Source organism: Biomphalaria glabrata, chromosome 11 (assembly GCF_947242115.1).
Source record: "Biomphalaria glabrata chromosome 11, xgBioGlab47.1, whole genome shotgun sequence".
NCBI classification, from domain to species: domain Eukaryota; kingdom Metazoa; phylum Mollusca; class Gastropoda; family Planorbidae; genus Biomphalaria; species Biomphalaria glabrata.
Genome location: NC_074721.1, coordinates 13378937 through 13392686, shown reverse-complemented (window position 1 = coordinate 13392686; position 13750 = coordinate 13378937). Strand labels below are relative to the sequence as shown.

Genomic DNA, 13750 nt, shown 5'->3' with positions numbered 1-13750 from the left:
GTTTCAATACATAAGATTATTGGTAATTTCTAAATTTACAAATGGCGACACTGTTTGTTATTATTGATGTTTTGAGTCAAAGATGTGACTATTCATTTAACCCTAGTGTTAGTCTATATCCAGATTTAGTATAGAATCAGACCTAGGTTAGACTAGATTTATCACCTAGGACACTAGGTCCTAGATAAGATTAATCATTGCCTAGCTAGATCTAGATCTAGAGTCTAGTCTAGATCTAGTTATTTTAGTAGATTCCTAGATCTAGATTCAGAAATTGGCTCTAGAATCTAGCTCTAGCAGCTAGCAGCACTCTAGCTAGACGGAGAGATAGATCTAGACTCGTAAGATAGATCTAGCTAGATTTAAGTCCTAAGTGATTACATTTTTAAATCATTTTAATTTTTAAAGAAATTACCTTTACCTAGTATATTATAATTTATATTAGTCTTAGAATCAGATTCTACTAGAAATTCTAGTCTCTAGAATAGATCTAGAATCTAGATTCTAAATTAGTCTAGATCTATCTAGAATAATCTAGATATTAATATTAGTATTATTACTTGGACTAGATCTTTATAATTATTATATATAATTTATATACTAGACTAGACTCACTAGACTTAGACCTATTCATATATAGTAGCGTCTTATATTTTGGACACCCCATCAAATTCTCCTTCAATGAACGGGTCGCTTTTTTTGTTTGTAATTCATTTGTTTTTATGTTTGGAGCAAAAATCAACGTTTTGGGACTGCGCATGTCCAATTTTAGATAAGTTCCGGTAATTTTGTTCCATTTTTCCAAAGCAGATGGCAGTTTTTTAGATTCTCGGTAACCATGTATGTAAAGCTGTTGTTTTAACCTCCCCCGGCAATTCATACCCATATAAGGGATGAAGGCTATATTATGAGCCTGTTTGATCGTAGGCTGATGGGCATATCAAAATAAGCTTCCAAACATCTTTAGAAAGACATTCCAATCACATTTATACCGTTAGCTGTTAAATAAAATTTAATAAGGGGGTGTACAACGAATAATAATGAATTCAGCTCATTCTCCTTCATTGGACACAGCAAAATCGTAATAAGAAATATTATTGGGATGAATAAATCTATGATTTTTTCAATGAATAAGCATGACCTGGATCGAGATATCTACAATATATAATTTATGAATGAAAGAAAAAGTGCGGGCTGCTAATTTGAAGCCATAGACCATGCCCACTGCATATATGTGATCACTCCAGATGAGCTGGCAGTGAGGAGAGGTATACACTTAAGCGTTTAGTGTCACAAACTATCAAACAGGCAGTGGAGGGAAGTGGGATAGAGTCATGAAAAGAATTATAAGCATCTATGGGAGGGAGGGGGTGTTAATGTGTCACAAAACTAATATCCAAATTATGAAAACAAGAAGAGGGTCCTTGGATGGGAATTAAAAGAAAGACAGAGGAAATACATGTAGCCAATGTAGCCTAGTCGCCCTAGTTGAAAATATCATGTTTATTAAATTATAATAATTAATTTATAGATATATAATTTATATAGATTTATTTCTGTCTGTTTCTACACATAGATTACATAGGTATATAAATAATAAACGATATATATAATATATATATATATATATATTAATATATTCTATATATAGAGTTAGAGAGAGAGTATATGAGGAAATAGACTATAAATACATATTGCAAAAGTGAATCTACTTCTTTTAATACAATCTAAAAAAAAATAAGTAACACAGATATAATTTATTAGCAATTACATAGTGGTGTACAATGACGGTGCTCACTGTCCAAGTGAGGAGAAAGCCCAAAAACTGCGTTCAATATAGGAGCATGAAGTGACCCACTTTATTTTAAAATAAAATCTTGACTATGAGTGGCAATTCAAAGGAATACAGCTATTTTTATAGTCCTTTAGTTGCAGAATAAGAATCTGCTTTCAGTTTTTTTGTAAGTTAAACCTTCACCAAATAAAAAAATAAAATAAAAATTTGACCTAGTTCCCGTAAGTCGGTGTTCAGGTATAAGAATCTACTATATACATTAATAATAATTTCAGAATAATACTTCATGATGATTCACTATCGTCAGTATTGTCTTCTATCCTATAAATATGGATCTAGTGAAATGATTATCATTATAGTTTATAGATATAGATCAGGGGTGGGCAACCTTTTTGTATCGAGGGCCGCATTTTTAAAAAATTGGGAATGGCGGGCCGCTTATGCATATACAACTTAGAGAGATACTCTAGCTAACTGTATAGAATGTCTTTAATTCATATTTACACTTTATTATATTCACGTTTCTTTTTTTTTCCACACTCCACGTTAAGGAATTACAACAAGAGTTAGCAATTTTTGAAACCAATTAAATCTAAAGATTTTTTTTTCAAATTGCTGTTGTCATTTTACATTAAAATATTCTGACAAATATACAGTTGCACTTAATGTGCAGTATTTTACTCTTTACACTCGTGCATAATGTTCCAGAACTGTAGAACTAGCTTACTAGTTTTTATCCTTGTGACTGGGATTTTTTATTGTTCTCATTTGCCTTGCCCATACTAAGATAGCGGATACATTGGATCACTTTGTTAATAAATAGGAAATACCTGTGATTAACACCCCTAGCTCTCATTTAAGGTTGATTACTACTTTATTGCCATCAATGATATACTTGAAATTTTATGCAGCTTTGTGCAAACTTTCCTGTTTAGAGTTTATGGTTGGGATATATTTTGTATATAAAAATAAAAAACAAACTATTTTTCCCTATCAAAGATCAAGCTTCATCAGTTGTTACACTTGCCAACTTGTTTCAAGCATACCCAACATTCAACACAGTTCTTCATAGCATTGAATAAATACTGATCAGAGATTGTCTTGTATTGAGTGAATTGAAGTTAACCAATTAGCATAATCTTCGTTTACTTGAAACTTTTTATAATGAGACAGTTTCAATAATTTATATAGATATTATTTTTAATATATTTGCTTTTTTATCTGTATATACTGTGGGCACACCTGATTTCTGTAGGTGTCGGCGGGCCGCATAAAACACTCCGCCGGGCCGCATGTGGCCCGAGGGCCGTAATTTGCCCACCCCTGATCTAGATTATAATATTATTATCATATATACTTATAGATTAGATCTAGTATAAATATATATATACTAATACTAATACTCAGTACTAATCTAGATATATATATATATATATATATATATATATATATATATATATATATAAATGATGTATGTATAAGATTTTAAAATACTTTATACAGATCTAGATCTAGGAGAGTAGTAGTAGTAACTTTATTAGTAAGTAGACTCTAGTATAGTTAGTAGAGATTATTTTTATCTAAATCTAGTACTCATCTAGACTCTAGATTTAGTTAGATCTACTCTGACTAGACCTAGGCCTAGACCAGTAGATGTCCCAGGAAGAAACTACAGACCAATATGAGTATCACTAACTAGCATCACATATAAAATTAAATCCTAGAACACATAAAATGATTATATGTAGAAACATCATAAACCACAAAGACAAACATAATGAAATGTCCTTACTTACTCCATAGACCATACCAACATGGCTTTACCTTAGGAAATATAGAATCTATATAGATTGAATGTGAAAGTCAACTAATAGGTTTAATTGATGATTTTTCAAAAGGTTTAGATAATAGTGAGCAAATAAATACTATCTTTTTAGATTTTTCCAAGGCTTTTGACAAAGTCTTCTACAGTGTTTAATTTACATTTATATAAGTAAATCATTTATAAATGATTTACCAAATAGCATGAGTTCAGGAACAAAAGTCAGATTATTTGCATAATATAATATATATATAATATAGAACAATAAAAACAACACAAGATACAGAAATTTTACAAAGAGAATTAGATGAATTACAGAAATGGGAATCAAATTGGAGCCACCCAGAAAAATGTCAGTTATTAAGAGTAACAAAAAAACTAAAACAAATAAATTCCACTTATCCTATTCATGGTAAACCAGTAACAAAGACTAAAAATCAAAATACCTAGGTGTTATAATAAATGAAAAACTGTCATGGAATCCCAATACTTATGAAACTATCCAAAAATCATTAGGATTTATTAAAAGAAATTTGTATATAAATCAAATAAGAACATCACACTAAAATGTTATTTAACCTTGGTTGGGCCAATAATAGAATTTTGCATCCTCTGTTTGGGACCCCTCAACTCAAGAAAACATTAAGAGTCTGAAACAGACACAAAATAGAGCAGTGAGATTCATAACAAACGGAAATTCACATTTGACTAGAGTAACACACGTTTAAAATCACTAAATTTAGAAAGCCTTTATGAGAAAAAACTCAAACGTGAAGTAGCAATTATATTATACATAAAACACTGAACCATAATCTAATAAAATACTCAGAAAGACACAAAGATAAATGCACATTCCTCGTTTCATATGCTAGGACAAATTTGTACACACTCCTTCCTCCCTAGTGCTATTAGAGCATGTAATGGGTTGCCTGAGCCAGCCAGGAAAACCAGTGACTTGGCAGAATTTAAGTCCTTGGTTATATTAACATGCCTGACTAGATCTAGATGCATGCAGCGTAGAACTTAATCATATTCTTTTTTTTTAAATCTGCATTATATAAAAAGAATATAAGATATATATATATTAGCAGATCTAGTATTTTCTAGATCTTGATCTATGACTTTTTTTAGACTGTTACACTATCACTAAGGGTCACTAGATCTAGTCACTACAATCTACAGACCTACATTGAGTTAATGAGTTGCTTCAATATACTTTGTTTATAACTGATAGAGGATTAAAATTCCAAGTTTAGTGGGACACCACTTGATGCACCTGTGACACATTTCTTACCACGACATCTTAGTAATACTATATAAAATAAAAAGAAATAGATAATGCAATGTAATTATATTGTTAACCCATTTCAACAAAAATATCTGTTCAATGCTCCTTGACTTTAGTAGAATATTACTACAAACTAACCCAGGTGTTTCGTGTTACATCAAAAGATGCCATTTTATGTACTATTTAACACATAATTTTAAAATTCCACTATGCACCTTTCAAGCTCAAAATATCACAATTTATATATCAACCATTTCTATATGCAATGAATTTAAAACTGTGACATTTCAATAAGAGTTTTTTTGAGATCTAGACCTTTTAGTGAACCAATAGCTTTTGGTCACCAGTACTGGAGAAACACATCATATATATGATACCCATGCTATGCTCTGTGTTGCTATTATTATTATTTATTAAATTATATTAATATTGTGTTTGTGCATCTTTGAAAATCATGGCCTGCATTTTAATCCTCCCACACACACACACACAAGTAGAATTTTTTTCATTTTTATGCTGCTATAATTTTTTCCCCCTTAGCCTTTTAGTACTCATACTTTGCTGAATTACAAACATGGTGATATCTAGTTCTATTAGCATCAGTGCCTATGTAGGCTCAGTATCATCTCATGCCTACCTATCTTTTTGTTTTAGTTGACAGATTAAAATTAAAGTTTATACAGGACACTGTTTTCCACAAGTTGAACTTGATAAATAGTTATCAGCTCAATAGTTAGTCCTATATTTTTCGATCATGCCTGAAACCAATACCAGTACCAAAGGCATGCAAATTGTTGAGCTCCAAGAACAGTCTGAGCCTCTCATGCCAGCTAACCCTCTCCCAGGAGTGGCAGGAAATACTGGAAAGAGGAAAGTGTCCATCAATGAAAAGTGCCTTGAAAGCAATGATCCTGCACCTGAAAGCTCCACTGGTGCCATCAATTTAGCAAAACCAGTAACTTCACAAACCCCATCTCCATCCCACACAAATGAACTGCTAGCAGGTGGAATGCCTAAGAACAGAAAGCGACCAGGCTCAACAAGTGATGGTCAGCGGGTTACTATGATTGGTACTGTGACCAGAGGAAATGGTGTTGGCCAGCCTGTAGAGGTGTGTATTCATTGTTCTGTATTTTTAGCCAATATCAAATATTTTTTCCAAATTGTAATTTATATCATGGACTATTAAAAAGCTGTATTGGAAGGATCACTAAATCATCTGATTGTGTTTAAAAAAAATAATTTTTCAAGCTCATATTGAGTTTTCTCAACCATTGTCACTGATTTTATTTGTACTAGCCAAAAAAAAAATTAAAGATTCCATATTTCTTGTATAAATGATTACATAAAGTTCAACATTGTTTTTACATTATTAAGTGGTAAGTTTTTTCATAATTTACTATAAGCATGACCAAGCGATCTATGTAATTTGTTTTATACACCAATTTGAAAGGGAATGGACAAGACTTTGAAGCTTGTCAATTTATTTTTAAGGGTAAAAAAATTATTTTATTGTACTTTACATGTTTCAGTAAAGCAACTTAAATGAGGTTATTACCAATGTTTAAAATAATAGATGTCTTTCTTCTTCTAATTAGGACCTTTTAATTGTATATCCTTTTTTGAGATGTCTGCTAAAATATTGACTCAAAACTTTTTGAAGAAGCCATTTCAAAACGTTGTGGTGATTCTGAATCTCAGAATGCAAGAAAATGCATGGCATTTTATAAATACAACTGGAAAATTGTGTTTTAATTATTATTTTCTTTTTCATTACATTACCCACCTATCTGCTCGATGTGGGGGTTTACAGTGCTTCCACAGACTCCCTTAGCCAGAGCTAATGAACATTTTTTCAGCTGTGGTATCTGTTTTGCAGGTTCACAGCTCCTCAAGCCACCACTTGGTTTACTTCGCCAAGACTTTATTTTTTGTGTTCACCACATGCAGTACTTAGCACTGTGAAGCAAACTAAATCTTGTTTTCTTTACCTTGTTAGCCTGCTTCATAGACCTTTAAATAGTCAACCAGTAAAATACATTTTTACATTAAAATCACTTCAATTTTTTAACAGGTTCAAATTGAACTGACTGAAAATGAATTCATGCGTCTGACCTCTCGGGAAAAGGAATTGAAAAAAGGAAGAAAGAGAGAATGCAATCAAAAAGAGGGCCTTCACATTGTTCTCTGGGGCGTTCTCTGTATGCCTGTTGCCCTTGTGCTCTCCTTGTGCATGTCATTTTACAATGGTGCCATGACCTGGTACAACTTGATCATCTTTTTCAGCGAAGAGAAATCCATTGCCTACAGGGTGACTGTCTCCCCATTGATCATACTTTCTTTCCCCCTGACTGTAGGACTGTCTTCATTGTGCATAGCTGTTATTGCCTCCGTTTTGCAGATCTCATGGTCCTGGCTTAGGTGGCAGACTGAAATATTGGACGGAGAGAAAGGTTTCTACGGCTGGTTCTGCAGTAAAGTGGGACTTCCAAAGTGTTCGCCTTATGAGGTTGTGGTGTTAGATGAAACAAACTCTTAACAGTACACTGTGTGGCAGCTTCTTCAAACATGTACTATTATTTTAAGACAATTACATAATTAATTGCAGTGCAGCTAAGCAAAAGCAATTTATGCAAAATCTATGAAACCTAATACACATTTAACAAGCAGACTTTTAAAGTCAGTTGTTTTTTTAAATAATTTTTCCATAAATTATTTAATTATCACATTTTTATAAACATTGCATGTTTGCAAAATATTTTTAAATATCGTTTTTAAGCTCTTGGACTTGCCAGCTTTTGCATACCTTGTATAAAAACATTTTTAATATTGAGTAGATAAGGTATGTAGTAATTACAGCGTGTATACTAATTCTAATGCTATAACATCAGGGTTTCCTTTTAAATATAATTTTTTTAAACTTGTAATTACTATGACAATGTTACACAAGATCTTTTATCTCTGTAGATATGTATGAGATCTTGGTTGTAATAATGAAAACAAAGCAAAGAAGTCTTACATATTAAATTGTTTGTCAACTTGGTATTAGATTAGAGACTTGTACTTTGAACTTTAAGAATTGTAAAATTACCATATTAACATAAAGCTTTTTCAAATTTAGGTCACAAGTTTCTTTATGCCCTATTTAAATGCAGAGGGCGTGATGCCTGAGTAGTAACCTCGTTAACCATAGGCCACAGAAATTGATGACTTTTACATCATCTGCCAAATAGACCGCAAGGTTTGATAGTGGTACTTTACTTGCTTACTATTTAAATGCATGCTTTAATGTTAGAAAATGTGTTAAAAGTTGTGTAAAAAAAGATGGTATTCTAGAAACTCACATCACAAGACATAGTAAGGCTAAGCCTAAAATATCAGAATTAAAAAAAAATTGGGGGATCTTTATTAGCCTTAGTCATTATTAAAATATCTTCAATAAGTGTGTTTCGTTGGAATATAATTTGTATAAATTAAAAAATTCTATCATGAAAAGCTTCTAGAATTTCTTTTTTGACGGCTTAATTTTGTTAAATAATGAATATTGCATTTAAATTATTCGAAGCTTTGAAATGAAAATGCCTTACATCATTTCATTAACATAAATCAATTGAAAATGTACATGTTTTTTTTTATAGAAAATAGTATGAAATTAACTTTCTAAATGTTGTGAATGCATTATATATGTATATGGCTCTCGTTGATATTATTCATGATTCAGGCCTAATATATTGGTATAGAGAGAGGAAGAGGTTGACCCTACTGTTAAGGTTTTTGAATAAACAAATAAAAAGTTTCTAAGTTGGTCTCCTGATACACCACTAGCCTGACAATTTCGGCATTGATCATTGTGCCAATCTCATTTTAATTAATGACGTTTTATTTTTCCATTTTAAGGACTACTGAGACAAATTTGGGACCTAAATGTAAGAGTGAGAACTTTATGCTCTAGGCTTGTCTCATACAGTGTTCATTCCTATGTTCTCCACAATATATTTAAAAAAAAATGTTTTTACCTATTCTACTTTTTTTTTAATTTCAATTCTAAATAGATGTGATTTAATTTATCTTTGGTTGTAAGCCATTTTTTATTGTGTCATTTGGAAAAAAAAAGTTTAATTGTTTTTGTAAACTTGTTTCTAGCTACTAAGAATGATTGTTAAAATTAGTGTTTAAGAAGAACCAAGATTAGTCTCCCTTTATTTTTTGTGTCCAGACTAGACATTTTTATTTTATTATCGATAATAACATTCCATCACTTGATGCTGTTTTTATTGTCTGACATCATTTGCTATTAAGATGAATTTTTGTTTAATGCATTACATTGTAAATACATTCTTATGATACAGTCATTGTGGACAACATTACTCTTTCTTTGACCTAAGAGCTCTTCGATTTTTATTTTTTGTTTGCTAGGTTAGCCTACAGCACATGCTTGCCTGAGGGTTATAAGGGCATTATTAGGCAGATCTGAAGTCTGTTTTAAAGATGTTGGTCATTTTGCTGGCCACATGACAACCTTATTGTTGGTCAGCCATAACAGCGGATGAATATCAATTTCATTTCTCATCTGTCTACATGAGATGAACTCCATTGAAAAATCAGAGCAGGAAGGACTCAATCCTCCTGTAGTGCTCTGGCAAGAAACTTGGCCATTCGGCGTAAAGCATCCTAGCTACCATACAAGTCAAGTCACTGTTCAGACACATCCCTTGTTAGCTCTCGGAGCTGGTGACACTCATTCAAAATATATGACAATGTTTCGATGCTCTCTCCATAGTGACGTCATAGTTCGGACGGAACTGGGCAAAGTATGCCCCAACAGGACAATGTTCCATCCTACATTTTGCAATTGTTGCTTGTTCTGACCTCCTAACTGCCAACACGGATCGTCACGATCTGGGTGACGCATACGCTGCTAGACACCACGTGCTCTGTCGTATTCCTCCCAGGGCATTAACCACTTCTCATGAATGAGTGCTCGGATTTCTGCCGTTGCTTGTAAAGTTTGAATGTTAGTAAACCTTGAAGTTTAAATTTAGAATGTTTAAACATCACCAAGTGAACCAAGCTGTTGGCCAGTGTCATGAAATCATTGTGATCATCGACCTCATTGAATATCCCAGCCCCATAAACACATTAGAAAACTGCTCAGTTCAGTCTCTCAGTTAAAAGTTTTATTTCAAAATAGTTTACCCTTAATAGAAAGTGTATACAAACTGATATTTGTGACTTCCACAATAAACCCATTGAGCTACCACACAGATATCATTGTATACTAATTTGATTTCTTGGCTACAACAGATCTTGCTCATTTGTTGTTGTTTTTTTAATGCTTTGACTCAAGCTGAAACTGCTGGCCTGGTTAAGCTAATCTTGGTACCTTATCAAAGTCTATAGTTCCATTTAGTTGAAAATATCTTGATTGGGCTTTTAAGCACATGGCTAGCGTAGCTAGAATTCTAGCTAAGACCTAGTTATCAATGTAGATCATTTTCAAAATATGTATTACACCTGTCTTTCATTTGTTTTAGGTTTTAAGTTTTTCTTATTGGGATGGGTTTTTTTTTTGTTTTATTTATAACAAAGAAACATTTTTTTTTTTACTTTGTGATATTTGTATGTAAGCACATGAAATGTTGAATTACTTTATTATACTGCAAGGAGTTTTTATTATTGGCTTTACAGGTTTCATCTATTAGAACATTGCAGTGGTTTTATTGCAATCATTGTTTTATTTTGAAATAGTTTATCTTTTTTCTTTATTGGTACTGCTAGATTTGTTTCGTTTTTTGTAAGTGGCACATCTGTTTATGTTATTTGTTTAAGGAAGTTTCATTCCATACACAGAATTGACTTTTAATTATTTATACAAGGCAACTAAGAAGAACACAAAAATATTACACTGGTGGTAGAAAGTATTCAGTGCACACCCAGCCTTTTACAAACTCTGCAACCTATTCTTAGTTTGTTACCATGCACTGCCACTTATTATGACTTTTTTTTTGTTATTTCCTGGATAATTGAATCCAGTTATGTTTAGTTCTAGTCAAGTCATCAACGACTTTACTACAATCTACACATCCCCACCTTTTGTTTACACAAACCAGTGAAAGTTATTTCTCTGTTATTACAGTATTACACATTAAGTAGATTTTTACGTGAATTTCATGACATGCAACAATATACATTTGTATTTTCCTGCAGGCTTCTAATAATGTCTTATTATTTAAACCTATTAATTAGCTTATAAGCTTAGGTTTTATATTTTTTTTAACCTGTATGTTTATAGTAGCTCATAACCCTTAGTGAGATTAAAGAAAAACATACAATCCAAAAAATGGCCAACTCCTCTTCCACCGAAGCAAAAGCCACCTTAACCTGTGCTATCTGTGGACGTGAGTGTCTCTCCAAAATAGGGCTCCACAGCCACATGAGTAAGTGTGCTCTGAGATGAACCATAGTCGTTCTACGACTGAAGGAGGCCAATGGGGGATAACCCTTAGTGTATATGTCTGTTAATTGATATTTTGTTAGCCATTGTGTGAAATTTCTATTTTAAAAATACCTCTATTCAAGTCAGAACTTCATGGAGGATTAGTGGGCAGAGGGTGAAACCTAGACGGCTTTAACAGTTTTCCTAAAAATTTGATATTAGATGTTTATAGCTGAGAAAATAATTACTAGCTCATTGGCCACGCAGGGATAATTCTAGTTTAAATTTAAATTGGGCTATAAAATCGAGTAAAAAAAACATGGAACAGTCAGCTGTAGTGTACCAATAACTGAGTTGTTTATTAAATTTAAAGTTGATAGATTATATAAGCTTTGCTTATATTTTTAAGTGAATCTAATGTAATTGTCACAATACTCTTGTTGTTGAAAGTGCTAATTCTTTGATGGTGCTAATGTTGTAGATCTTTTCTTGAGATGTCAGATGTTACAAGAAGTTACTGTGACATGCCAAGGATTCTGTAAATATATCTCTAGATCTAAATATGTTTTAGAGATTCAATAAATGAAGATCCTTTTTAAATCAAAAACAGAACTTTAATTCAGAACTTGGAATCACAAAATATATATAGTATGTACAGAAATAAAACTGTATCAGGTGAATAACTTCTTACAAAGCTCAATAATAAAATATATTCAGATTAATACTAGATCTAATAAAATACAAAACTTGTCACTGCAAGTTACAACTCAAAACTAAAACACATCTTATCGCTATGAAATTTTCTCCACAACTGAAAACTCTTGATCCCGCGTTTCCTTAGCCCCCTCCCCTAGACGCTTGCCTTTAACCAATCAAATTACTCCGTGCTAGCTGTCAAGTCACTGGATGTGATGACGTCTTGGGAAATTTTGACACTTGCAAGTGCGGTATTTCCGTACTGGGCATAGATATGTTAAGTTTATTTTAAACTAGACTTTGGTTTATAAATTGATTGGGGACAGTAGTTTACATCTAGATCTAGAAGTAGAGCTAAAGTATAATTCTAGATGTGCAAATAAGGAAAGTACCAATAACAATTATTCAAAGTAGCTCTGACCTAATGGATAGAGATGTAGGTACATCAGGCTGACAATGCCAAGGTGCTAACTTAATACCTGGTTTGACTTTTAACAAATTCACTTTTTTAATATTTAATTTTTTTTTGAAGTTGTATAATGGAAGTAAAGTCTTTTAAAAAAAAAATATATTTTAATGTTTTTCTTGGTATATGTTATGATGATGTAAAATTAAACTTTTTTTTTGGTCCCATTTTATGTATACACTATAGACAATATTTATATTCATGTGTTCATTATATCCAGTTTTTACTACTTTCTCTATTAACTACGGATGGTTCTTTTGTTCTTTCTTTTTTCACTTATTTTTTTTAAGTTATGAAAAAGCAGAAAAAAGGGAATAGATAAAGAACCTATTGTACTAATATTTAACAAAATTATTCTTTTAACACCATTGTCTTGATCCTGGTAGACCAAGTCTGATTTTGGGAGAAGGAGTTATTAAGTGTGAATAATTGTACTAACTATAAAATTGCTTTGCATTTTTTTTTGCCGTTTCTTTTTGGATAAGTTCATTTTTTTTTCTATTCTTTAAAGGTATTAGCAGAAAGCTATAAAGTTGTTTTTGTGTATTACATCTTATTTCTTTTGAAACAGTTTCAGTGTGTTTATTTAGTTTATTGTGCTAAGAATTTGTTATGTATGTTTACTGTGCTAATCATTTGTGATGTTTGTTTGCTGCACTAAGTATTTGTTATGTATGTTCTTATGAAAATATCCTTTACAATCACTTCTTGGTGTATTAATTATTGTTGACAAAAAATCTGACCTGAATGTTATATAGAATGTATATGAAAATTGTCTGTTGTGTTTCATATTGTATTGTCTATTAGTAATGAAGACCATACACTGTTATAGTGTCAGAATGGTAACATATTGATTGATGCTAAATGTGTATCATCATATATTTCAATTTGAGAGGAAAACAAAATGCTCTCTAAAAGTTGTTCACTTCTGTAAATTTTTTTTTTTTTATATTACACTAAGAAAACTTGTATACATGTTTCAGTTTGTTTCAATCTATATTTAAACTAAATAAGGGTATATGCTTGTTAATTCATCAAGGAAAATTGTGTCAACTTTAATTTAAAAGAAAAAAAAAAATGTCATAGAATAAAAACTTACAATATTTATTTAAAGAATAAAAGAAAAGCATCTTGTTGTTATTGTTTTTTATTTTGTTTTGTTTTTTTCTTCAATTATATAAAAGGCAAAGCTCTGGCTTGTAATTTCTTATGCTGTGTTTACATGTTAAATAATCAACATGGACATT

The 13750-nt window shown here is 31.6% G+C and overlaps 1 protein-coding gene across 3 annotated transcripts; it reads left to right on the top strand.

The window, feature by feature from the left end:
- LOC106059286 (transmembrane protein 169-like) lies at positions 1 to 13633 on the top strand. Of its 3 annotated transcripts, none has more exons than XM_013216861.2 (3): positions 1 to 107; positions 5560 to 6016; positions 6980 to 13633. In XM_013216861.2, the coding sequence occupies exons 2-3, from the start codon at positions 5660 to 5662 to the stop codon at positions 7442 to 7444; spliced, it is 822 nt and encodes a 273-aa protein (XP_013072315.2). In that variant the 5' UTR covers positions 1 to 107; positions 5560 to 5659; the 3' UTR covers positions 7445 to 13633. The 3 variants fall into 3 exon arrangements, with proteins under 3 accessions (XP_013072315.2, XP_055859717.1, XP_055859718.1); XM_056003742.1 differs by having other exon boundaries at positions 10 to 146; XM_056003743.1 differs by having other exon boundaries at positions 43 to 84.
- Positions 13634 to 13750: the final 117 nt, after the last annotated feature.